The following is a 27365-nucleotide window of genomic DNA, read 5'->3' on the forward strand; positions in this document are numbered from 1 at the left end:
TGGCAACGTGGTTGCTATGGATGAAAGGGGATGGCGGCAGCTATGATGATGGTAGAATTGGAAAGATGCGGAAATTAATTTTTTTGACAATCAAGAGTTTGGGCATTTTTTAAGGTGGGTCGGATTTTTAGGTTGGGTAAAAAAATGGGTTAAGGGTGTATTTATTTAATTGGGGTCATGGTTTAATATTGGACAATAAAAAGTTGCCACGTGTAATTTAAGTAAACCTTTTTTTATTTGGCATTAACCATTAGTCGTAAGGGCATAAGTGAGCCAGAAAGATAACGGTGAGGCACTTTTGGCTCAATAGGTGGACGGAGGATATATTTGTACTAAATCAAATAGTTTGAGGGCAATTTTGGGTCTTTTCCGTAGATAATATAGCTCTTTCCTTGAAACAAAGGAAATATTATACTATCTTTAGTTAGTGTTTGGACGTAAAGTTGGTTAAAACTTGAAAAAAAATATTTTTTGAAGTTGTGTTAAAAAATAATTTTTGAAACCTGAAGTTGTATTTAGATACGTATTTTACTTGAAAAGAGTTAAAATTTTATGAATGAAAAAACATTTCATCAGAAAACTGGCCTAAACCAATTTTTAGAATTTAAATTTTTTCTTCATTTTAAATTGATCAAATTTCATTAAAGAAAATATTTTTTTGAAAAAAAAAATAAAAATCTATGTTCAAACGGAAACTTAATCACAAATTTTAATTTTCGTAAAAAGACATGAAAGAGAGTACTCTCTTCGGTCCACAATAAGTGATCATTTTACCTTTGGCACACCTACTAAGTAAATACGAACTCCTAGAGAAAAAAGATATATTCACTAAATTAACCTTAATTAATTGTTACCTTGACACAATGGAATATGTATATAATGACAAATTTTGAAAAAACAAAAGTAATTCCTTCAAGATTATTTAAATGGACACTTATTTTGGATCAAAATAAAAAGATAAAATGGTCACTTATTATTGACCGCAGGAAGTAAAATCAGTGTCGAACATAATAAAGAAAAAGTCCGTAAGAATTGATTGAGTTAGTTGGGTAAGTGATTTACCACATGGGAGATTTGAGATCGATTTCCCTCATCAATAACTTCATTTATCAGAGCTTGTCCCACCGGACTTGCCTAGTGCGGTTTTGCGAGCTATTATATAGTGCGTACCCCAAGTATAACGGCGGAATTTTCCAAAAATAATAAAGAAAAGAAAAAAAAAAGTAGTCGTCACATGCAAAGGACGTGGCCTTTTTTGAGTCTCTTGACGATTAAAAGGGTACACGTGAATTCATGTTCACATATTACACTTTATCCACTCCTTTGGTCAAACTCTTCAATCGAAAAAATCTCCATTGCCCCTTCCCCCTTTTCTTCCCAACAATTTCCTCCTTCACACACACACACACTAAAAATGGCAAAAACCCTCTTATTTTTCACCATTCTTCCTCTCCTTTTCACCATCTCTTTATCCTCTGCAAAGCCGACACCGTCAGAGGCCCATAGAGAGCTAATCAAATACGGGTTCCCAATAGGGCTACTTCCACAAAACGTGAACGGGTATGCCCTAAATAAAACTTCCGGCAGCTTCGTTGTTTCTCTAGGTGCCACGTGTAAAATTACACTTCCTCCGGACAATTACCTAGCCACGTATTCAAAGAAAATTACAGGCAAAATTGTTGAAAATCGAATTGCTGAGCTTGATGGGATTAGCGTGAGGGCATTTTTTAGGTGGTGGGGTATTACGGGTATTAGATCTAGTGGTGAGAATTTGGTGTTTGAAGTTGGAATGGTTACTGCTAAATACCCTTCTAAGAATTTTGATGAAAGTCCTGAGTGTGAGGGGAAAAAGCATTCCTCTTCCTAAAGGTATATTTTCTAATCTATTATTTAACTGTTTATTCTAATAAAAGTTGTTATCTTTTTGTATATTCTTTCAAATTTTGTCATGGGGTGACGTTATCTTGTATCAATATGATTGTGCTTTATTACTCACGGTATCTCAGTTTATGTGGTTGGTGTTTAACTAAGCATGTAGTAAAGGAAGAAAGAGTTTTGAAATTTTTGGTCTAAAATAAAGGGCCATGAACACTTAAAAAGAAAGGATATGATGATTGTGCTACATCTGGGGTGTTTGGTATGACTGAAAGTCATTTTTCATTGAAAATGTTTCTCATGGAAAATATTTGTCTAGAAAATATTTTCTGGTATTTGATTGGTGAATAGAAAATATTTTTCAAAAAAAAAAAAAGAAAGAGAATATATATTAAAGATTAATAATAATATCAACACTTTGAAGGTTTTATGATGAAATATTTGAGTATTAGAGATTAATAATAATGTCTTAAGTATTGGTTGAAATCTATGTTGCTCGGACTCTCCGAAAATGTTACCGGGTGCGTGTCGGATTCTCCAAAAAGCAGTGTATTTTTGGAGAATCCGATACGGGTGCAGCAGTATTTTGGAGAGTCCACGCAACATAGGTTGAAATAAGTAATACTATTAAGTTAAAAGTTAAAATTGTTGTAAGAAAAATGACTTTCATCCATAAGTGAGGAAAGTCATATTTCTCCTTTTGATGGAAAATATTTTCCTCCAGCATACCAAGCATACCAAACATTAGAAAATGACTTTCTCATTAAAAATATTTTTCTGAAAGACATTTTCCATTATACTAGGGACACCCCTAAAGGAAAAATAGTGAAAAAGGTAGAAGTGTGTTAAGGAGTAGAACATTTAGCAGCAGTTCAGGGGTCTATGAGTATTAGAGGTCTATCTTTGGGAAAAATTTTATGGTGTTGAATGGTCTTGTTGGTTGACCAGTCTGCGGAGGATATAGCGATTTCCCAGCTCATCATCAACATCAATATCCTCGTAATTCACATCAGAACCAATGACTTGATTAAACAAAAATTTTCCAGTTGTATTCTTAGTCGACTGTACACCATGCACAAATTTCGAATAACAAATAACTAACTTATCATTATATCCTTTATATACTAGAGTATCCTAAACTCAATATAAAGATGATAAATGATATCTAGCTTTACTGGTGAGCTTCCTAGTTATCTAATCTGTCACCTTTTCAAAATCTACAATATTTGACCAATTGTTGGTTTGGTTTGTTGGAAGTGTGCGCAACAACGAGGCCCCTATTCTTAGGGATCTTCTGAGGTAAATTTGGGACCTTTTTTTTGATAAGCTTGATCTTTTCTATAGCACTAAGAAGTTAGTAAATGAGACGCAAGAGGTCATCATCTTTAACAAGAATTGAACTCATGACATCTTTGACTCATATGCCACATTTAAAACACGTGTCCACATATCTTTATACAATTCTTGCTCAACATTTCCAAAAAAAAGATCTTATGGATTTTAGATCTTCTTTCACCGGCCCGATTTCTTCCTTTATAATAGCAACTGAATAAGCATTGGAATTGAGTAAATCATCATCTAGGTTTTTGAGTAGAAGATTCACGAAGGATTTGTCTATTACTCTTGAAAAAGCAGAGAATGAATCTAGTACTTCCAAGTAAACATGTTTGAGATCTTCCTTCAGGATTTCAATATTTTCCCGTAAGTTGAGAGTTGCACAAATTATTTCATTGGTACTCTCTTCATTCCTTGATTTCTCTTCCAAGTCGCTAACAAGAGTTGATACCTTATTAGGTATCATTGTTGAAATAATTTGTCATGATGAATAAAGTCCTTCTAGAAACATTTTGTGGGTCTTCCTCTCCTATTCATCATCTCTGTATCCTCTGTCAAATCCGAACTCGATATAGATACCTCATTTTCAACTTATGACCGAGAGAGTAGGACATTATGTTGTCCTTTTAGTTGATCAACTTGATGAAAACTTGACGAAATGGATAGACTTGATGAAATAGATGAATTAAAGAAATTCGTGAACTTGATGTCCCTCTACTGAATTTCAAGCTAGCTCATCCATTCTTGATTATTCCTGTTAAACTGGGATTATACACATCTGTTCTACAAATTTGAAAGCATCAAAGTCAGCAAATGTCGGACGCTTCACTGAGCAACTCCTACGATCTACAAGCCTTTCCAGACATTCTTAGAGAATATCTGATTCTCGAAAGATTTTATTCATCATGACAAATTGTTGGAGCGCTTACCAAGGATATATCAGTTCTTTTTCGCGACTTAGAAGAGAAATCAAGGAACGAAAAGAGTACAAATGGAACAAATTGTGCAACTCTTGACTTGCTTTAAAATATTGAATTTTTGAAGGGAGATCTCAAACATGTTTACTTGGAAGCCCAACCTCATCTCAACTCTACTTCCCCAGGAGTAATGGATCACTCTTCATAAATCTTATACTCAAGCTTAAATAATTTGCTTAATTCTAAAGCTTATTCAATTGCTTTGATAAAGAAAGAAATTGGGCCGGTTAAAGAAGACCTAGAATTTGTAAGATCTTTCTTCAGTAATGTTGAGCAAGAATTTGTATAAAAATCTATGGACACGTGAATTACATGTGGTATATGAGGCAAAAGATGTCATTAATTCAATTTTTGTTAGAGATAATTGTCTCTTGCATCTTATTTACTAATTTCCCAATGCGATAGGAACGATCGAGCTTATCAAAGAAGAGATCTCTAATTTACTTGAGAATTTTCCGAAAACAGGACCTCATTGTTGTAAAATTTTCCAACAAGCCGAAAAGCAACTCATCATTAATAGTGGACCAAATAATTGTAGGTTTTAAGGGGGAGATAGAGTGGATAATTAAGAAACTCGCTAGTGGACTAGCAGTGCGAGATGTCATTTCAGTCATTTAGTAATGACTACGCTGGGTTTAGGTAAAACTACTATAGCATCAACTTATTTAATGATAAGTCAGTTACTAGTCATTTATGCATAGTGCACAACCGACCAAGAATGTAATTAGAAAAAATATGTTGCAGAAGTTTTTTAATCAAGTTGCTGGTTCGGATGGAAAATACAATATTGATTGCCAAAATCGCTATATCCTCTGCAACCAGACACCATTGGGATCCCAAGGAGCTAATCAAATAGGGTTTCCACATAGGGCTAGTTGCCGAGAATATCAATGGGTATTCTCTAAACACCTGTTCCTGCGACTTTGTGGTTTCTCTGGGTGACAAGTGTTGCGTCACCCTTCCTCCGGGTAACTACCTTCCCACCTACTCCAACAAAATCAGTGGTAATTGTTGAGAACAGTATTGTTGAGCTTGATGGGATTAGCATGAGAGCTTCTTTAAGTGGTGGGGTATTACAGGTATCAGATCCAGTGGGGAAACATTGGTGTTTGAGGTTGGAATGGTTACTGCTAAATCCTCTTCTAAGAATTTTGATAAAAGCCCCGAGTGTGGAGGGAAAAAACATTCCTCTTCCTAAAGGTATTTTTATCTATTTATTTACTCTAATAAAGTTGTTACCTTTTTGTATATTTTTTGAAATTTTGTCATAGAGTGATGTTCTCTTGCGCCAAATATGATTGTCATTTATTACTTTTAGGTCAATTTTGAAAGCTATTATGCGCTTTTCCTTAAGTTGTGGATCCCTTTGTTTATTCTATAAGATTGACAGTTTCCTGTATTTGGAAACTCTTTAATTTTAACATCCTCATTTTGCCCTTTATATGGAAATGACATGATTGTTTAAGACCATGGGATTCTAAAGCTAATTTTGGTGTGTTATAATATTTTCTTTGTTTGAAGCAAAAGATATTTAGTTTCTGCGTCATATATTGGTATGTAAAATGAAAGAGATGAAGTGAATCATTTTTGAGAAAAATTGTCATATCCCTATTTGTATAGAGGATTGTGTCTCTTTTGTTAAGAACCATATTTTTTTGTAGGTTCTCTTCCTTTTGGTACATGGCTTGTATATGGGGTTTCTCCCTGTTGTTAATAAAATTATTTACCTTATAAAAAAAAAAAAAGAAGAGGAGAAAAATTGTCATATTTGGCTTCTTTTGGAACACTTCCCGTTGCAGCTTTGGAGAAGTTCTTCCCATTTGATGTTTCTTTTTCTTCTTTTTAAGAGCGTACCTCCCCCCCCCCCCCCCCCCCCCCCCCCCCCCCCCCCCCCCCCCACCCCCCCACCCCTTCAATCTCCCTTTTTTTTTTTTTTTGAAAGTTCTTTCTGCATCACTAGTATTTTGTTGACGGTTTCATAAAAATTGCTTAATATATGAATAAGACTTACTGTACTGGAGGGAAAAAGACGATGAAACAAAATCATGGAACAAAGTAAATTATTCATGGATTTTGACTGTCAATATCATGTTATCCAGCTCTTTGGTGACTTTTTCTAAAAGTTGTTGACGGGCCATGGTTCTTCCTTTATGCTGTATTTGGGATAGGTGACATAAGTGATATTTACATCATTCAATTGTTAGTGACCTGTTTGTCTTGATTGCTCCTTTATTTCTCATTCAGGAGCTGTAACGCATGGATTTCTATATTGATATTGTTTATGATTTACTGCCAGTGTACCCCCCCCCCCCCCCCCCCCCCCCACCCCCCCCCCCCCCTTCTCCCCTCCGGCCCAACCAAAAAAATAAAAATAGAAGAGAGAGAAAAACAAACAGATATTAAGTTGAAGGAATATTTACCATATCTAAATTCTTTAGTTTCCATTTTCTTTTGTTGCGTTGATCATCTAAAATTTTTGGTGAAGTCAAAGTTGCTATAGCAACTTTTTGCCAAGCGTTGCTTAACATCTATTCTTCATCAGTATATTGGTTATGGCTTTTTGGCACCTCGACTGTCTTCTGTTCATCTGCCTCTCCTGTGTGTTTCAACCTCCCTATCACTTGCTGAGTACAATAATCCTAACTCTTTGGCAGTGTATTTTCTGTGGGTGCGTGCGAGCCTTTGTTTTGTCATAATAAACTGGTGGGACATAAATTCCTGACTTGAATTTTGGGGAACTTGAAAATATATGGTTTCTTAAAGCAAACAACAACAATAAACCCAGTGAAATCCCACAAGTGGGGTCTGAGGAGGGTAGTCTAGTATGTATGCAGACCTTGCCCCTAACAGAATTTAAATTCACTGTTGTAATTTTTTGGTTGATTGACACTGTTCATGCGAATTTCCAATTTTTTAAAGAGAAACCATTTAAAAAAAGGTTAGCCAATATAGATAACACAAATGTTATATTGTCCGAGTTTCTACAACAAAGAAAACACGAAAGGCTAATACTTTTTATTCACTGGTGTCTTCTTTTCAACCTGCAGGGCTTTTGTCTGCTGCTTCTTTTGATTGGCTTATGAAATAAGCCCAACAGAGTTGGGTGTGATGGTGCTTGATAAGTTAAAGTTTTCTTAGCACATTATGTTATCCGATTGACGATTTAGTGAATTGTGTAAGCAGTTGCTAAGTGTATTGTATATATGATCTATGTTATTATCTGGAATATTACTAATTGCCATTGAAAGATTGTTGCTCTTTTCCTCTGTATTATACATTTGCTGCTGTGATTGTGACCTTGGACAGAGGACTTGTTTAATCGCAGACTAATTTGATTGACTTAACAAGGGAAGATTTATAATGAAAGAAACTCAAACCCCTCTCTCAACCCTTCCCTACCCCGAAAAGTAAAAGAAGAGAAAGAAAGGCAAATGACTGTGTGGTTTATTTAACTCAGCTGACGGGTAAATCATCGATAAGACTGTATTTTCACAGAGCCAGTGGCCATGAACTTTGGTGTTACTTTTACAACAGTTTCTGTGTATCTTTTTCCTCTTTCCCTAGCTGTATGGAGTTTATTCGAATGGTCTTGGAATAGTACATGCCTTGTTTATATAGATTCAGTAACCCTTGTGGTTTGGCCCTTCCCCGGACTCCGCGCATAGCGGGAGCTTAATGCACCGGGCTGCCCTTAGTAACTGTGCCTTGTTGATACTGAGAAAGCTAATGGATGGTCTGCAAGACTGCTACAAAGGCTGGTGAAGCTCCTAATAGTTCAGTTATCATTTCTTGTTTAGCTCTCTATAAAGCTTGCAGCAAATGAATGCCATTGTCTGGTATTATTAAATACTCTCCGGGTACGACCCCCATAAGGTGAGGGTAAAGTTTGCATACATATTATCCTTTTCGGATCCCGCTTGTGGAATTTCACTGGTTTGTTGATGTTGTTGTTGTTGTTGTTGTTATACTCTACTGGTACAATTTCTTGCTAGAGTTCACTTCCTGCAGCATGTAGATTCCTATTCAAGGAAGTGACATCATCTTTACTTGTGATTGTACTTACGGAACTAGGGGTGACCAACGGGCGAGTTGTTCGGATATGAGCAGGTTAAAATGGGTAATTCAAAAAAAAGAGAGGATAAATTATCCGACTCGACCCGTATTTGAGACGGACAAAAGACGTGTTATCCGGCGGATAATATGGATATCCATATTATCCATGGCTTCTTAAATATGATCACTTATGGGAGAATTCCTAGTCTCCCAAACTTAAGGAACTCCCAATTTGTGGCTTTACAAATGTAAAAGTTAAACACATTAGTTATCTATTTTCTAAGTGGATAGTATGGTTCTTATCCATATTCGAGGCGTTTTAAAAAGTTTATTATCCGACCTATTTTATAATGGATAGTATGGGTCGACAACTATTTTCTTTTAATCATTTTGCCACCTTTAAATGGAACTATTCTCTGCATCTTCTGAGGATGTTAAGGGGTAACAAACTCTGTTATTGAAAGGCCAGGGTAGACACACAAAGTATTTACTTAGGTTTAGCTTGAAATCACATGGCAGGGGTGGTACAATCATACTCTAATTGATGATCCAAGAAGCTGATAGGCCAATTGGTTGATACATTTTCAGACATAGAATCCAACTGGGCTTGAGAAAAATCACATTCCTAGTAGCTTGTTTGGCCATGCTTTTAACATTTGCTTATTTTGAAAAATACTTATTAAAAAAATATTTACAGTGAGAAGCAGTATGGTTGACTAATCAATTTAAAAAGCACTTTTGAGTAGCAATTAATGTTAGAGCTAAGTGTGTTTTTTGAAAAAGTGTTTTTAGAGAGATTTTTTTTTTCTGCCTTTACTCGAAAGTATTTTTGTTTTCTTCTAAAAGCTTGGCCTAACACCGCAACTTTGAGAAAAGAACGTTTTTGGCCAAAAAGAAGCATGACCAAACACGCTATAAGAAAAAAATGGCTCATTTCTTGGCCTTCACATTGTATTTATAGTGTCATGGGCGGCTTTCCAGCCATGCCCTATGACTCCTTGGGCGCGCCCCGTGGCGTCCTAGCAAGCCTCCCAATGCCTAGCGCTACGGACGGCCCCGTGATCTTGGCCGCTCCAAGTGACAAGCGCGCAAGTGCCTTTGTCGCCCCACCGATATCCCTCGCCAGCGCCAAGCCGCAGGCAGATTCCAACGGCGCCACGCGCACAGACAACGCCGCGCGCGCAGACCGTGATGCCAAAGACAATGCTGCTGACAACTGACCTGTTGCTGCCTTATAGAAAACTAAGTCATTTTCATTGTAAATATAGAATAGTTTTATTTCAAGTACTACCATTATGTTTCTCTAGCATATTCAAGTCTAGTCTTGTAGTTTTGGATTATTTTTTTTTTAAAGCATTATTAGGGGGGATCAAGCAATCAAAACTTTCTAGCAAGCAAGCAATTCTCTGTACTGGTGTCTCTCCCCCTCGACACCGTGTTGCTTTTCTGTAATAGCTTTCATTAATGCAATCAAGCTTTCTTTCATTCTCAATTCTCATTTCTGTTCTCTCAATTGCTCTTGACATTGGTTTTCCCGTACGTCACAGACAATCTCGTCTAGCGTACGGAGGGGACCTCAGTTGGCGGACAGCAATTGCACTGACATCAGTTGCTTAGCCTTACGTCGCCCTTCCAAGGAATCTCAGGAAGGCGCCGCGTAACAATAGGCATGAGGTCAATCAAAACCATCTAGATTAATGATGTCAACATAAATCTTAAGTTTTTTTTAAAAAAAAAAAAGGAATACTTAATTTAGAAATTACATTACAGTACTTTAAGTCACAATAATCAACAACTCAAAAACTATTTAGAAGTTTTTAAAAAAGATTTTAATTAAAGAAAAAACTCTTTTGACTTTGCGAATAGTAGGGTGTCATAAGAAGTAGAGCCAGACCAATAAATTTTATACTGATCATTTTCGTAATCCAAACTATGCCTAGCCAATTTAAAAAAAAAAAAGAGGTAAATAGAGCTTGTATTATAACATTGATAGTTTGGCTAACGGTGATAAATATTTTTATCACCGCCAATGCTTAAAACTTAAACTCTACGAAAATAAAGACTCACATTGAATATAGTATAAAATAAATCTTATAAAAATTATGGTATAAAATAATTTCAAGATTATTTATTCTGAAGATAAAAAATTCCAATAAAATTATTAAATAAAATAATCTCATATTATTTTATTTTTTCATAATGCCAAAGTTTGGGTAACGTGTGAGTTGTGGCTAAGGTAAGGCGATTAGATTCTTGAACATGACATGAAAACTTGAGGCTCACATTAATGCTCTCTACCAACGAACTTTCCCTCTTTCTTCATTACTGTAAAGCTAGCAGAAAAATAGACAAAATTCTCACTTAAAAAAAAAAATGACACAGCTTCTTCAAGCTCCATCTTCTCCTACTCTCACATTTCATCACTGTACTTCACAACCCAAATCCGGTCAGTTCAAACTCTTTGAGGTTCATTTCATTCCAAGAATAATTTGGTTTTCTGCTGAAGTTTGTGTTTTGCTCCTTACAGGATTATATGTAGCTGAGAAATCTTTTCTCCAGTCCACTCAAAGACATGTCAGAAGCTTGAATATTTCGTATGCCTATTCAAGTTCGAGCTCATTTACAACTAAAGCTACTTCAAATGGAGGTAATTTTGATGCCTTATTCAACTGAAAACCTGTAAACTTCTACTTATTGTAAAATGCCTATTTGTAGAATTTTGTCAAACACTTGTACTAGGATTGAAAGGGAGCCTTGACATAACTGGCAAAGTTATTGTCATGTGACCAGGAGGTCACGGGTTCAAGCCGTGGAAACAGCCTCTTGCAGAATTGCACTGTAAAGGCTGCGTTCAATATGTGGTCCGACCCTTTCTCGGACCCCGCGCATAGTGGAAACTTAGGGCACCGGGCTGCTTTTTTTTTTTTTTTTTCTTGTACTAGGATTGAAGAGGAGCCTTCGCGTAACGTGACCAGGGGGTCACAGGTTCGAGTTGCGGAAACAGTCTCTAGCAGAAATGCAGGGTAAGGCTGCGTCAATAGATACTTGTGGTCCGGCCCTTCCCCGGACCCCGCGCATAGCGGGAGCTTAGTGCACTGGGCTGCCCTTTTACTTGTACTAGGATTGTATAGTTTTGTCTTTTTTGCACTTCTCTAGTTGTGGTGTATGCTTGTGTTCTGCTGCTTAGTGTTGTTAAGTCTTCTTTGGGTACTGTCTGAATTGAATTTCTCCAAATATTTGCTTCATTAAGTCCAACTTTTGTTCTTCTTGTGTACATCAAATACCCGTCCATAGATTACAAGAAAGAAATGATCTTTGGAAACTTGTCGTTTTAAACATGCCATAACATTTGTGTGACTATAAGACTTTTGAAGCTTTAAACAACAACAACAAGAACAAAAAACCCAGTTTAATCCCACAAGTGAGGTCTGGGGAGGGTGGTGTGTACGTAAACCTTACCCCTGCCTGGTAAAGATAGAGAGGCCACCTTTGAAGCTTTAAACATGCCATAATATTTGTGTAGCTTCTCATTTGATGGTAGAATGGGAAGTTTTAAGTTAAATTGTTTCTAAATTTAGAAAGAAGTCATTCTTTTTGGAACGGACTAAAAAGGATAGGGTCACTATAACACGAAGGAAGGGAGTATTTAATTCAGGACTTCTCATAATGCTTGACTGGTTCTTGGTTCTGATGCTATGCAAATTCTGTTGGGCTTAAACTCTTATTAGTTTAACTTCCTCCTTGACAACTTGTTGTAACATATCATTCGTCCTGCGCTGCTGCTGTTCAAGATCATTTCTGTTATACTTACATATTCAGTAACTTGCAGCTTGTGCTTCTACAGTGTCAGGCCAAACACCTGAGTCTGAAGTACTTAAAGCCCTGTCCCAGATTATCGATCCTGATTTTGGGACTGACATCGTCTCCTGTGGATTTGTGAAGGACCTCTTGGTTGATGAGGGTTTAGGAGAGGTCTTCTACAAACTATTTTCTCACATTCATAACATATATGTGTGAATTATTTTCCTTATTCAATCTGTTGGAATTTCAGGTGTCATTCCGGTTAGAGCTCACAACACCAGCATGTCCGATCAAGGACATGGTAAATGAAACACAACTACCACTATTTCATCAAGAATTGATGTGTATCAAGTGGTACATTATTTGGTTTTCTTACTTTTCCTTTTCAACGCATATACTTATCAGTATATCAGGGAACAGGAGATCAAGAGCAAAACAAATTCTTATTATTTCGTTAATAATTCAGTTTCCGGTCATCATGTGAGTAGTGGCAGAGCCAGGATTTTCATTTGGAGGGGGTCAAAATATAAAGAAGTAAACCCACGAATAGTCAAGGGGTGTCAATATGTAGTATATATTCATTAAAAAAATTACCTAGCTACACAGTGTTATTTTTCGATGAAGGGCTGTCGGTTGACACCCCTTGCATACATGTGGCTCCGCCACTGCATGTGAGTGTGGATCTGCGATTCATATAACTATGATTAGACTAGAAATCTGACTTTTAATTTTCCGACTAGAAATCTGACTTTTAATTTTCCGACAGTTTGAGCAGAAGGCAAACGAGGTGGTTGCTGCACTTCCTTGGGTTAAAAAGGTCAATGTGACAATGTCAGCCCAACCAGCAAAACCTATGTATGCCGGACAGCTTCCTGCCGGCCTACAAACAATCTCCAATATAATTGCTGTTTCCAGTTGTAAGGTGAAGAATTCCACAATCTTTCTGCTCCCGTGCTTTTTAACCCGTTAAACTTTTCTTGTAGTAAGTATTGAAGGTCTATCCCCATCCCAAAGAGAAAAGCAACATTTTAAGGCTTGTTGTTAAACTGCAGCATTTAAAGTATGTTAGTTGGTGCTTAATCGCTTGAGCATGTCCCGATATTGTTGCTTTTCATAATTCTATGTTTTACCAAACCCCCAAGGACTTCTTGTGTTGACCTAGCTTGTTAGGAAACTATCTGGGCGAGTAACATATTTGTCCGGCCACAAATAATTACATCCACTAGCCAAATATAAAAGAAAATATTTATATCAATGTATGCATTATGCTGGCTATTAGTTTTGGGAGCGTATATCGCTATAATGTGTAGTTTTCCTAAATTATTTTGCTTTGACTAGCTTATCATATGCAATCTTTTGTGTCCTCTTTCCTTTATTAATGTTAACCTCTATAAACCACAGGGAGGGGTAGGTAAATCAACTGTAGCTGTCAACCTCGCTTACACTTTGGCTGATATGGGTGCTAGAGTTGGTATATTTGATGCAGATGTATATGGTCCTAGTTTGCCAACAATGGTGTCCCCAGAAAACCGGATACTTGAAATGGTAATTTTCATTTTGTGGACTAAACAATGTTTTCACTATTGCATATAACCGCTGAGAGATTTTTTTGTAGAATGCAGAGAAAAGAACCATCATTCCAACTGAATACATGGGTGTTAAGTTGGTATCATTTGGATTTGCTGGACAAGGGCGTGCTATTATGCGAGGTCCTATGGTCTCTGGGGTGATCAACCAACTTTTGACTACTACAGAATGGTATGATATGCTTCGCATCTGACAAGAAGTCAAGAACCATCAACCAATTAACTTAAGACACTTCTTTGAAATTTCTATACCGGAGAAATTCTTCGAAATTTATTGAAATTTCGTACTCCGGAGAAACATTAAAAATACTTTTTTATGTTAAACTCTTCACTCTACATATCATGTTTCAACCTATAATGCGATCTTTTTTTAATTTTAACCTGGAACTTTTAAGCAGCTTATTGACTATATGGAAGCGAATGGCTTAATCTTGATAAAGGCCAATATAGTACCTACACTATATACTATATTGGCATTAATGTGTTGTTGTAAGATTAAAGCTTATTTAGGTAGGTTCACATATAGCATTGAATTTTGTTTTGGAAACTCACTGTGGACGGTCTTTTCGAGGAAGATATTTATTCTTTAATTTGGCGATCTTGTATTACTTCGTTGTCCCAAATATATATGATTATGCAGGGGAGAATTGGACTACCTTGTTATTGATATGCCCCCTGGAACTGGTGATATTCAGCTTACTTTATGTCAGGTTTGCTTATTGACCGTACAACTAATGTTTCATGTTTGTGAAAGTCTTGGAGGAAGTGATTTTTTCCTCTTGTAAGCGTTTATCTTATATATTCTTCTTCGACTGATTCAATTATCAGGTTGTTCCTTTGACTGCTGCAGTTATTGTTACTACACCTCAAAAGCTAGCATTTATAGATGTAGCGAAGGGTGTCCGCATGTTCTCAAAGCTTAAGGTCTGTTCTAATTTTCATGTGTTATCTGCAATGTTTTCTCTTAACTGTGATTAGAATGTAAATTATCTTTGTTGAGATGAAAAGATGTGTTGCTGTTTCTAATTGTACATTTCACACTTGAATGTACAGGTGCCTTGCATTGCCGTAGTTGAGAACATGTGCCACTTCGATGCTGATGGAAAACGTTACTACCCCTTTGGCAGGGGTTCAGGGTCTCAGGTTTGCCCTTGCTCTTAGGTCCTATTGATATTTTCTCGTCCTTTCTCAAAGTTTAGCAAATTTTGCGTTCCTTTGCTTGAGTAATTCAGATATTTTTAGAATGTTAGTACAATGTCCTCAATTCACACCGATAGTCTAGCGGATGAATTTGATCTGGATATATTATTCTCAATGCATACTAACCAACCTAACCGTGGAGATTCAAACACCAAATCTGAAATTTTAATACAATCCTCTACACCAAATCTGCATGCAGAATCTTCAGTGTCGTGAGATCAATTTTGTTTTGGGATCGTTGGGATTGAGACATGATCTTTAAAACATGCAATTCATCGTTGAAGAGTATGTTTATATATATTTCATCTGTATCTCTGCAGGTTGTCCAGCAGTTTGGAATCCCCCATCTATTTGATCTCCCTATACAACCAACTGTAAGTTGCAACATTTACAACTCTGAACTGGTTCAAGTGTTTGAATGTTCAAATTTTTAGCACTTCTTTTTTTCACACTAGATAATGTTAAAATTTCGAACTACTGAAGTCTTTCTTTAGTTTTCTTCTGTCAATGAGTCAAAATTATTAACGTCAATTCTGCATTATTGTTGAACTGAAAATCTTGAATATCATCGATCATGGATTTAACTCATCAGTCTGTTGTCAAATACAGTTAAGCTTTACTCTTCTGTAGCCTATTCTTCTTTAAATCCTTCTTTTTGCCTGGCTAGTGGAGATAAGAATTCTGAACGAATTTGACTATGAAATAATACTGCTTGGCGCTGATCTTTACTAAGTACTTCTATAATTGTAAACTGTCACTTGGAGCATTTCTGAACAATACGCCGACTTTGTGTTAAATTGTAAAGCTATCTGCTTCTGGAGATAGTGGAATGCCTGAAGTGGTGGCTGATCCTCAAGGTGAAGTTGCCAGAACGTTCCAAGAGTTAGGCGTGTGCGTAGTACAACAGTGTGCCAAGATTCGTCAACAAGGTACGTTTTGTTTATTTGTTTGTTTCTCTTTTCAATTGCTTATTCAAGCCAAATTCATTGGAAAGAAAAAGAAGATTTCAGTTCTATTCAAGAACCCCTGTTAATTATTCAGCTGATATAAGCTTCATTCTAGTGGGAATATATTTGCGAATATTTTTAAAATCTATTTTCAGTACTTCACTTGAACTAGATATAATGGTTACTAATTCTTTTTTTTTTTGGTTGTTGTTTCTTTGGTTATAGTATCCACTGCAGTGAGTTATGATAGATCTATCAAGGCGATCAAGGTCAAAGTACCTGATTCCGACGAAGAATTTTATTTGCACCCTGCAACTGTAAGAAGAAATGATCGATCTGCCCAAAGTGTGGTATGCATTCAAGTCTTTTAAGTTATTTTTCCAGCCTGACAGATGCGCTGCACTGCACGATTAGTGACATGCTAAGACATTTATATCACTATCATTGCTGTCCACCATGCTTTCTCTTGGACGAATACTCAGCTTGTTCTGCTCGTTTAATACTACAAATTTCAAGTATTTCATATTTTGAAATTTTTTTCTCTTCAATGACTTTGGTATAGGATGAATGGACGGGTGAACAGAAACTGCAATATTCTGATATCCCAGACGACATTGAACCTGAAGAGATCCGGCCTTTAGGAAACTATGCTGTGGAAATAACATGGCCAGATGGATTTAACCAGGTCTTTTGACACACCTATTTTCACCACATGATCATTCGTCGCTCTCAATTAACTTTCTTCTGCTATCTATAGGAAACCTAACACCTGTGACTGAATTTCAAAACTGCTACAATGAAAACATGCTGTAAAAAGCTTTACCAATCAACTATTTGGACTGATTTGGTTTACGTGTATCGGAAACAACCTCTCTACCTTCACAAGGTAGGAGTAAGTTCTGCGTACACACTACCCTCCCCAGACCCCACTTGTGGGACCGCACTGGGTATGTTATTGTTGTTGACTGATTTGGTTTATACAAGTCAAATAAAGTGGAGGTCAGTATTTTACGACTGTTGTAAAGTGGTGCCAAGATTAAAGATTAGGCTAATCTATGTTGTTCAGCTAAATTAAACTCTCTGGTTAATTAGTAAGCTAGAACCAAGTTTTCCTTAGATCTTTCTGATGCAAAAATTTTTCATGACTATCCTCTATTATGCAACTCAAGAAAGAAAGAAAACTTTCTGACTAATGAAATACTTGTTTCAGTTGGGCTCTATTAGTAGTTTGAAGCTAAGTTTTTTAGTCTACTTTTGTGTTACAGATAGCTCCTTATGACCAGCTGCAAATGATGGAGCGCTTAGTTGAAGTTCCTCAACTTACTCCTGCATAGGTAATGACAAAGTCGCATCTAGGATTTAAATTTGATGGGTTCAACCTTTAATTTTCTTAGGACTGAACTCATTGTACTTATGAAATTATGGGTTTAGAATTTAGTATATGGTAAAACACTTTAAGAGTTCTTTGACATATATATCTATGTTTGGCGTCACATATACTGGTTCAGTTGAACGTGTGTTTGAGGTCTATCGGAAACAGCGTCTCTGACCTCCCAGCGTAGGGGTAAGGTTGCGTATATCGTACCCTCTCCAGACCCCACTTGTGAGAATCCACTGGGTTTGTTGTTGTTGTTGTTGTGGTTAAACCCTATGTTGAAAGGCTCCATCCGCCTGTGCTCCCACATAGGTGCGGGGTGACTGAGGGCCTGGCTTAAATGCTTCAATTTTTTTTTTTTTTTTTTTTTACTTAGTCTAATTAGTTGAATAAATCTTCACATGACTGAAGGGGAGCCTTAGAACAACGGTAAAATTGTCTCCGTGTGACCTATAGGTCACGGGTTCGAGTCGTGGAAGCAACTACTAATGCTTGCATTAGGGTAGGTTGTCTACGTCGCATCCATTGAGGCGTGGCCCCTTCCCCGTGTAACAGCAGGCTGGGCTGTTACATCCCGGATCCTGCGTGAACGCGGGATGTCGGGCTGCCCTTTTAAATCTTTCACATGCTCAAACTTTCATGTTTTATTTCTAGGGATGAATTAGAAGTCCAAAATCAGATATAAATACAGTTGGAAGATTTTTGCTCCTCTACCTGGCCAAAGTCACAAGAAACTTAACAGCTAGCTGGAGCTACACGGATCTCAGTGATGTTTCATTTTTTAACTTTTTGTAGATAGTAATCTTCACTACCATTTGTTCAATATATTATTCTTATAGCAATCTTCACTAGTGTGAATCATTTTGTCACAACGATCTATGCATCATCATTGTTGTACAGCATGCTCCAGTGCTTGTACCGTGCTCGGTCAACAAAACAAGGAGATAAATTAAATTATCATAATTCGAGATTTGAGTTCACATCAACGTAGAGTCGATATGAATAAACTATATATAAGTTGAGTTTATGTTCATATCGTTAATTTTTATATTATCAGGTTAAATACAGCAACATGTAATTTTACATATCAAGTCTCGTATAGTAACCAGAAAAATAAAGTAATAACTTGTTAAGTTACATTGATAGTATCAAAACACTTTACATCGTAATTGTATATAACTTGAATTGTTATATATTTGTCACCTCGTGCGCCAGCATCTTAGAAGCTCAAAAAAGAAAACAAACAAAACAAATGAAAGAAGTCAAGAAAAACATGAATTTAACCACAAAATTCATTTTTAAAAGGAGGGAATTAGTCAAAATGTTGGGCTAGTGTTTGACTCTCTATTATTATTATTATTATTATTATTATTATTATTATTATTATTATTATTATTATTATTATTATTATTATTATAATAAAGGTTCATCTAGAAGCATTAGATAGGATGGCGAGAAGTTTTACTAAAGCTTAATGGCCTAAGAGTCATTAGGTAACAACTCACTAGAAAATTTGGGTGAAAACGTGACATTTATAGATTTTATATTTATTTGCAAAGAAGGGGTCGTCTCGGAGCAATAGTAAAGTTGTCTCTGTATGACATATAGGTTACGTGTTCGAGCCGTGAAATCAGCAACTAATATTTGTATTAGGGTAGACTGTCTACATCACAACCCCTTGGGCTGCTGCTTTTCTCCGGACTCTGCGTGAACACGGAATACTTTGTGCACTGGACTGCCGTTTTACCTTTACTTGCAAAGAAGAAAAGTTATTGGATTCGTAATTAAATATTTATACATATTCATTAAATTTCCTTATACAAATACATAGCCTAAGCAAAACCTACTAGTTTTGTCCAGACCCTTGCCTACTTCTCTAGCTCCACCTCTAGGTGAAATATAGGTGGAGCCAGGTTTTGAAGTTTACGAATTCTGAATTTGGTATTGAATTCATAACTCATTTTAGTTACTGGGTTCGCAATTAAATATTTATATATATTTAATAGATTATCCTTATACAAATATATAGACTAAGCAAAATTTACGTTCGAACCCGAATCTACTTCTCTAGCTCCGCCTCTAGGTAAAAACGTGACATTTATGGATTTTATATTTTATTTGCAAAGAGGAAAAGTCAGGAGCATGCCATACAATGAATTATGTAATAAAGACAAAAAATAAATGAATATATTCATCACTTTCACCAAACAATTCAACCGCCCGTCGACATAGACAAGTAGAATTAAAACTAAAAGACTGTGACTTATTTTCTTTTGTGCATTTTTTTTTATTGGAAAGTGATAGTGATTTTAGCATTCATTTCTTTTAGACATATATAATAATTGTACAAGTGTGCGGTATAGTCCCTAACTTGCTAAATTTAATAAAACATGTGAATTTTGTTAATGATTGATGCTAATCGAAAATTCCGCCTGTATGAGTTTGCTTACATTTTACAGTTTTAAATGTGGATGGACAGCAGCGAAGTCAAGAATTTTACGAAGGATGTTCAAAATTTATTATACATATATAAAAAATAATTTTTGACCTATATACACAATATAAGTTTCTATATCGACAGTATAATTTTTTAATGAAGGGTGTTTGGTTGATCATCCTTCGATGTATGTGACTACGCCACTATGGATGGAGCTGAAGAGTTACGGTAGGTTGACAACTAACATAGAGTTAGTGAATTAATGATAAACCCTCACAAATCAATGAAGATTTACGTAGTCGATTCCGATTTTACTTAAATTAAGACGTAATTGTTGCAAAGGGCGGTCCGGTGCACAAGGTTTCTTGCGTTCATGCACGATTTGGGAAAGGTCCGCACCTCAAGGGGTGTTGATGTAGATAGTTTAATCTAATACAAGTATTAGTGGCTACTTTCACGACTCTACATGTTCTAGAATTGTTTTGATGAATAAAATAAGTAATGAACTTTTTTTATTTAAGAAACACGTAGTGTATACGTCGGATATTCCAATTATTTCCCATGTCAAATAAAGATAAGATTTGGGTAGGCCAGATTTGATGCTTTGTTTGACGTAGGCTGTATTGGCCCTGCAAACAACAATAGTATTATTCAGCTAAGATAAAGCCTCTTACACTCTATGAGAGGCCACAAAATTTGGCTTATCTAATGTACTTTACTCTTTTTAATTATTTTGATAACAACATATTCAACGTTGTTGATGAAACATTCCATCAAGTACAGCCGGAAAATAATTAATAAATTAATAATAATAATAATAATAATAATAATAATAATAATAATTACTCCTTGAACTCTTACGCATTTTATTCAAAGAATAAAAAATTAGTGCTTCTAATACATAATTAATAATTAATACTATAAAAAATTCTTTTAGAATATTTCTTATTAGAGGGGTCTTCAAAGTCGTGCATTCTCTATAAAAAAAAAAAAAGGCGGAATACCTAAAAAGAACTCTAAACTTGACAAGGATTATTAGTTACACCCTTAAACTATTCGTGATCTTAATTTGTCACGACCCGAATTTTTCACCGTCGGGACCGTGATGGCGCCTAACATCGCACTCGCTAGGCAAGCTAACGTTAGAGTTATAATCACCTTTTTCCTTTACTTGTTATAATTAAAATTAAACAAAGCTAATTAAATGCGGAAGAACATAATTAACTTATCATTTTTATACTATTAATAGAAAAATCGAAACAGTCACCATGTCACAACTCACGAACTTTCTATAGATCACTACAAATATTGGTCTGAAAGAAAAGGATACATCTGTCTCGAAAGTAAATAAAACATAGATATAGAATGTAGGAGGGGCTGTCAGGGCCTACGAACACCTGCAGGACTACCTTGGGTCTCCTAACTGAAGTATCAACAACCGACCTCTCGATCAGCCACTACCAGCTCCGAAATCTGCACAGAAAGTGCAGAGTGCAGTATCAGTACAACCGACCCCATGTACTGGTAAGTGTCGAGCCTAACCTCGACGAAGTAGTGACGAGGTTACGGCGAGGCATAAACAATAAATCCTACAACAGTTTATAATAAAGCGAGAAGAAAATACGGAATGAAATAGGATAGAAACTTGCATTAAATAAATACGGAACCCAGTCTTTCTACCAATACTCAGCTATAACCAATCCTTAAGAGAGTTTCAACACTACAATAATGAATCTCAGCAGAAGAAGAATACATAGATAACAAGTGATGCGGTGCGCATCCCGATCCCACCATATAATCAATAACGAAATGAACATTCACCCTTATTCCTCCTTGTTGCGGTGTGCAACCCGATCCCACCAGTCCACCCTTATTACTCCTCAATATATCACTCTTATTCCTCCTGTTGCGGCGTGCAACCCGATCCCACCTGTCCACCCTTATTACTCCTTGTTGCGGCGCGCAACCCAATCCCACCAGACAATCACATTTCACCCTTATTCCTCCTGTTGCGGCGTGCAACCCGATCCCACCACATCATTACCAACCACAAAATAAGAACAAGTATTTCACAAATTAACTCAAATCCTCCACAACACTTATACCTCAAACCGAAACAACGGAAGATCACTACAATTATGAAACTTCACCAGTTAATACTACATAGCGAGACCAACCAAAGTGTACCATGAAGCACCAATAAACCAACGTAAACCAACAGTGTGATATAATGAAACTACGGAACAATTAAAAACGTCAATAGAGAGACAACGTTTAACAAGAAGTAATTAGACATGGAAGCATCAATAAACAAGTAGCAATTAGGACAGGAAAGCAATGTACATTAGGAAACAGGGAAGGGAACAGGCTAAACAGGAAATTTGGCGACGCGTAGGTGCTCGTCACCATACCTATACGCCACACACATGAAATTTCACATAGCAAGTAAGTCGGGGATCCCTAATCCCTCGAGTTAGGTTAGACCAAACACTTACCTCAAGCCAACAGGCAATTCAAAGCTCAAATACCGCTTTACCCCTCGATTCCACCACCAATCCACTCGTATCTAGCCATAATCAACTTAATAACATCTATAATAATAATAATAATAATAATAATAATTACTCCTTGAACTCTTATGCATTTTATTCAAAGAATAAAAAATTAGTGCTTCTAATACATAATTAATAATTAATATAATAAAAGATTCTTTTAGAATATTACTTATTATAGGGGTCTTCAAAGTCATGCTTTCTCTATGAATAAAAAAAAGACGGAATACTAAAAAAGCCCTTAAACTTTACACGGATTATTAGTTACACCCCTAAACTATTCGTGGCCTCAATTACCTCCCTGAACTTGGCCTTTTGAGAGCCATTACCTCACTGGACGCTAATGTGACAAAGAGTATGGGTGCACTCTCTTTTAAGGGGATTTGTAGCCGTACCTTATATTTGTGCCACCTTTTAACCTGTACCCGATTTTTAAAAATTATTGATTTTGTAGCCAGTTGACAAAAAATCCGTAATAATATGACACTTACACCCTTGATAAATCGCGTGATCTGCAACCTCATTCATGAAAAAAGATCTCCTCCTCTCCTCTCAGCAACTTTATAAAAAAACCAGAAACTTCATGCTAATGTAGCATGAAGTTGTTTCATGTTGAAGCTAAAACTTCATGCTAATATAGCATGAAGTTTTTTACATTGAAGCTAAAACTTCATACTAATGCATGCTGAAGTTATTTATCCCGCAGTCTACAGTTTTGTCATGAGTGCTGAAGTTATTTAGTTCATTTGCTAAAACTTCAGTTTAAACATGCTGAGTTATTTAGTTCATTTGCGAAAATTTCAGACTAAACTTGCTTAAGTTTTTGTCTTGGAGTATGTAATTTTCTAATGTGTTTTTGCTAATGCATGCTGAAGTTATTTAGTTCATTTGCTAAAACTTCAGACAAAACATGCTTAAGTTATTTAGTTCATTATGCTTAAGTTATTTAGTTCATTTGCTAAAACATCAGACTAAACATGCTTAAGTTATTTAGTTCATTTCCTAAAACTTCAGACTAAACATGCTTAAGTATTTAGTTCATTTGCTAAAACTTCAGACTAAACATGCTTAAGTTATTTAGTTCATTTGCTAAAACTTCATGCCAAAACATGCTGAAGTTTTGTCTTGCAGTCTATAGTTTTGTCAATAGTCCTGAAGGGCAAAATCGTCTTTTTAAAACGCTTTTAACAAAAAAATGGGTGCGGATGCAAAAAGAAAAACAAAACGGATAAGTTTAAAAGGGGACGATCAAATAGGGCGCCCATGAAATTTTTACTTCTTTTAAGCGCGTGGGAGTGAAGAAAAATTGAAAAATCAACTTCCAAGTAAGTTATTTTTAAACTTTTAATTGTGGAGTTTATTCTAACTTTTATTATTTTTAATTTCTTCTATAAATATAATATCTATTTGTTCTAACTGCATATTTTTTTTTTTTGCCAAATTTGTAAGTTTGTGTTAGAACTCCATCATTTTAGCCAAATAGAAATCTTTTAGCAAAAATAATAGGGTACTAGTTGTGTATTTTCTGTAATTTTTCTTTAGATATAATGTCTATTTATTTTAATTGTGTATTTTTATTTTCGAGTCAAATCAGTTAAAAAAAGAGAGGCTACAACTCCATTATTTTTTACCAAATAAAAAGGTATAGCCAAAATAATGCAATGACTATTTATTTCAAATGTGTATTTTTACTTTTTCCGGTAATATTTGGAAAAAAAATATATTTTAGAGCTCCATAATTTAGAGCTATATAAAAGATTTTGGCCAAAATAATAACAAGCAAACTATATATTTCTTACTTCTTTTTAGATGCCTTGACTATTTATTTCAACTGTATATCTTTATTTTCAGCTCAATTTCAAAAAACAATAAATGAAACTTTATTATTTTTAGCCAAATAAAAAAAATAAGCCTAAATAATGTAGCTCTAGCCAAGTTTTATTATAAATATTATTCGAAAAAGATTATCTAAAAAGGTAACACAATTAAAAAGGTATAAAATATATTTTATTTTTCAAAAAATACCACATGGACAGGAAAATTCACATGGCACGCGAGTGCATGCCACTTTCTTAGGATGAGATCGTCCAAGGGGGTAACAACTATCGAATAACCAAGTATGGGGATAATTAAGATCACAGATAGTTCAAGGATGTAATCAATAATGTGTGCCAAGTTTAGGGTAATGGAGGCGCCTTTATGTTAGAGCACTTTATCCCTCCCTCCCCCTCAATCCCCTATCCGTCTGTGAGATTTTCGGCGCGAATCCGAAATAATTAGATCACAATGCAGATATCGAATATCACTTGACAATAACAACAAACCATCGTAGAGATATGCATCGAAAAGAAATTACAAATAGACAACATTTCACTTATGCAACCTCTAACTATCGGATGACCTATATGATCACAAGAGCTATTGATTTCAAGTATATAGATCAATTCCTGATTTATCACCAAAATAGTCACAAATGCACTAACGGAAATCATCGGATTAATATTACCATGGATAAAAGGGAAAATTACATGACATCAAATATTTATATTGCATTTACTATTCGTAGCTATATTTTCAGTTAATTTATCATTCGTAGCTATATTTGAATTTTACAGCAAATTCATGAAATAAGAGATTAATTGTTTTGAACTGAAACAAGAGAGCAACAAGCTCTCATAGCTCAGTTGGTTAAAGCCTGCTTAGTCAGCGGAAGTCTTAAGTTTGACTCTCGACAAAAATATTTTATTCATTGCCCGTTTGAAAACAAGTAATACAAATTAGTAACAATCGAATAGCAGTTACGAATAGTAAGGAGGCAAACTACAATTACTAGGCTCAAAACTATAGTTACTGATGGAGCTTCTTTTGACAATGCAGGATTAGGGCCAGGGGCGAAGCTAGCATAGAGCTTGCGGGTTTGGCCGAACCCAGTAACTTTGGTCCAAATCATGTATTTGTCTTAAAACTCCATTGAATATGTATAAATTGTTAATTTAGAACCCAGTAACATTAACGAATTAGAATCTCGAAACCACAAACTTTAAATTCTAGCTCCGCCTCTAATTAGGGCTGAGCGACCAATCAAAGCCTTTACATTTTGAAGTTGACTCTCAAGACGTTCTTGCCATGTTGAATAACACTTATGACCAATTGCAAACAACTTTGAAACTCGAGAATAATAAGCCTTTATCTTTCTCCAATGAAATACCAGACTTAGTTCGCACGGCGAAAGCCTTGAACTTATGACCTAAGTCACAAGTAATAATATACTTTTAATTTCAAACTTGTCATTATATTTTTGATGATATTATGTTATAGCCACACAAATATCATAATATATTTTAGACCACAATTTTCTTTATCGTTTTTTTTCATGTCCAATCAATTAGACACGATCACACAAAATGGAATGAAAGGAGAGTATTATATATAATAATCCTATATAAATTTGATTATACTAAAAGAAAAGAGAAAAGAAGAAACTTTCTTGTGGGACCATGAAAAAGGGAAAACAATAAAATAAAAATAAAAATAAAAGAACTCTGAAATGGGAGCAAGGTCCAAGGTGGCTAAAATCTTAGCCTATATAACTACCAAATTAATTGTACACTCTTCCTTCTTCAAACAAACTTCCATCTAAAGCCGCCAAACACAATGACCCTTTCATACTTCTTTCCATCGTCGGAGTCTCGTCGGAAAACCTGCCGGAAATCTACTTTCCGGCAGCGGTCGTTGACTATGGTAAAGCAACAGAGAACAAGATTCTACATCCTTAAACGTTGTATTATCATGCTTTTGTGTTGGCAAAGTCATTCTGTAGCTGATTGATTTGCAATAATTCAATCATTTCTTGTGAATATTTGTGAAAAAAGAAACTTCAGATATGTTGGTTTTTCTTCCCTTTCAAATGGGTAAAGCTTTGTTTCAGCTGCCGATCATACTTTCTTTGACCCGAGGGTCTATCGGAAACAAGCTCTGCATACACATATCATTTTCAGACCGTACTTGTAAGATTATACTGGGTATGTTGCTGTTGTTTGTTTCGGCTGATGATCAAGGCTTCGGAGATATCAAAGATAAAATTATGATAATGAATTTCAAGAATTCCAATGGACAGAATTTGTCAAAGAATTCAAATTTGTGGAATTTGGAAGAGTGAAGAAGAGGGGGAGATTGTAAAATATCTTGATGATCATTTATGTAAACAATCATAGAGTCATAGCAAAGACGGATCCAGAATTTAAAGTTTAAGAGTTTCTATGGTTTTACAGTTAAATATTTATAGATATTTAATAAAAAATTTAATACATATACAGTATCGTCAATAGTTTAGTATACGAATGATAAGTTTTTGTAGGGAATGAAAAGGAAGAGTTTTGAAAAAGAAGAGGATTTGTTTCCTCTTTATTCTGTAATTATTAATTTCTTTTGTTTGATTTCTCAATGTTTATAATGATTAATAGAGGTGAATAAATCCAGCACTAAGTGGTGTGTTCTATTTTTCTGCAGACGTAATTAATATTACCTGGATAAACATTTGTCATGATTGAATATTGGAAAATCTCAATCCAGCAATCTATTTTAGAATTAATTGGTTATTAAGGGCTTTTAGGTAGTCTTTTTTAGTTTACAAATTTTAGCTAACAATTCTTTCAAAGAACAACAGAAAAGGTTAGTAAAATGAATGAAGAGAAATGTTAAAGAAATGTAGTTTGGTTTTGTTCTTGTACATGTCACATACTCAGATAATGTTATCCTTCTTGTTATTTCAGAAAAAAAAACTTAGTAAAACGATTAAATTCTTTTACATATAATTAAACGTCTCGAGTTGAGCTCCTTTTCTATAAGGAGTTCTAAAACATCTAAAGTAGACCTTCCTCCGTGGAGAGAAGACAGAAAAAGGATGTTTTCTCACTTTCAGGCGGCCATAGTGTATTCCCTTTTTTGTCTTTTGTAAGAACGAGAGCGACGGCCTCCCCGCTAATTCTTTTTCAGATATTCCCCCTTTCAAGGACGCTTTCACAAACTTTTTTTACAGCGTAAATATGGACTAGCCGGAGAAGTTAGTTCAAAATATATCGAATCTTGAAAAAAGAAAATGAAAAAAAGATAGAAGAAAAAAACCCTATTACAATTAGCAAGTGTTATTGTAAGCCTTGAGGGGTCCAAAGAAAATGGACAAGATATTTTCCATGTAGATGAGAGAGATATAGAATAAGAACGAACT

General features: G+C 35.5%; 2 protein-coding genes across 3 annotated transcripts; both read left to right on the forward strand.

The window, feature by feature from the left end:
- On the forward strand, positions 1459–7492 carry LOC109226528 (the record flags this gene model as incomplete). The annotated part of the gene is given in 2 exon segments (XM_019391306.1): positions 1459–1869; positions 7235–7492. A coding segment is annotated over 1 exon segment (409 nt), but the record flags the coding sequence as incomplete, so codon positions are not given.
- LOC109226529 (fe-S cluster assembly factor HCF101, chloroplastic) lies at positions 10526–18135 on the forward strand. 2 transcript variants are annotated; one of them, XM_019391307.1, is made up of 16 exons: positions 10526–10686; positions 10768–10887; positions 12070–12212; positions 12292–12342; positions 12808–12963; positions 13443–13586; positions 13657–13799; positions 14268–14337; positions 14456–14551; positions 14681–14770; positions 15148–15201; positions 15633–15756; positions 16000–16124; positions 16337–16459; positions 17040–17108; positions 17804–18135. In XM_019391307.1, exons 1-15 carry the CDS (start codon positions 10614–10616, stop codon positions 17106–17108), a joined length of 1581 nt encoding a protein of 526 aa, XP_019246852.1. In that variant the 5' UTR covers positions 10526–10613; the 3' UTR covers positions 17804–18135. The 2 variants fall into 2 exon arrangements, with proteins under 2 accessions (XP_019246852.1, XP_019246853.1); XM_019391308.1 differs by having other exon boundaries at positions 12085–12212.

The sequence above is a fragment of the Nicotiana attenuata genome, chromosome 6 (assembly GCF_001879085.1).
Source record: "Nicotiana attenuata strain UT chromosome 6, NIATTr2, whole genome shotgun sequence".
NCBI lineage: Eukaryota > Viridiplantae > Streptophyta > Magnoliopsida > Solanales > Solanaceae > Nicotiana > Nicotiana attenuata.

Excerpts from the sequence above, each read along its gene's own strand:
- LOC109226529 (XM_019391307.1), top strand. The coding sequence starts at position 10,614 with ATGACACAGCTTCTTCAAGCTCCATCTTCTCCTACTCTCACATTTCAT. Across the intron at positions 10,687-10,767 it reads TACTTCACAACCCAAATCCG|GATTATATGTAGCTGAGAAA; the intron begins GTCAGTTCAAAC and ends TGCTCCTTACAG. Across the intron at positions 15,757-15,999 it reads TGCCAAGATTCGTCAACAAG|TATCCACTGCAGTGAGTTAT; the intron begins GTACGTTTTGTT and ends CTTTGGTTATAG.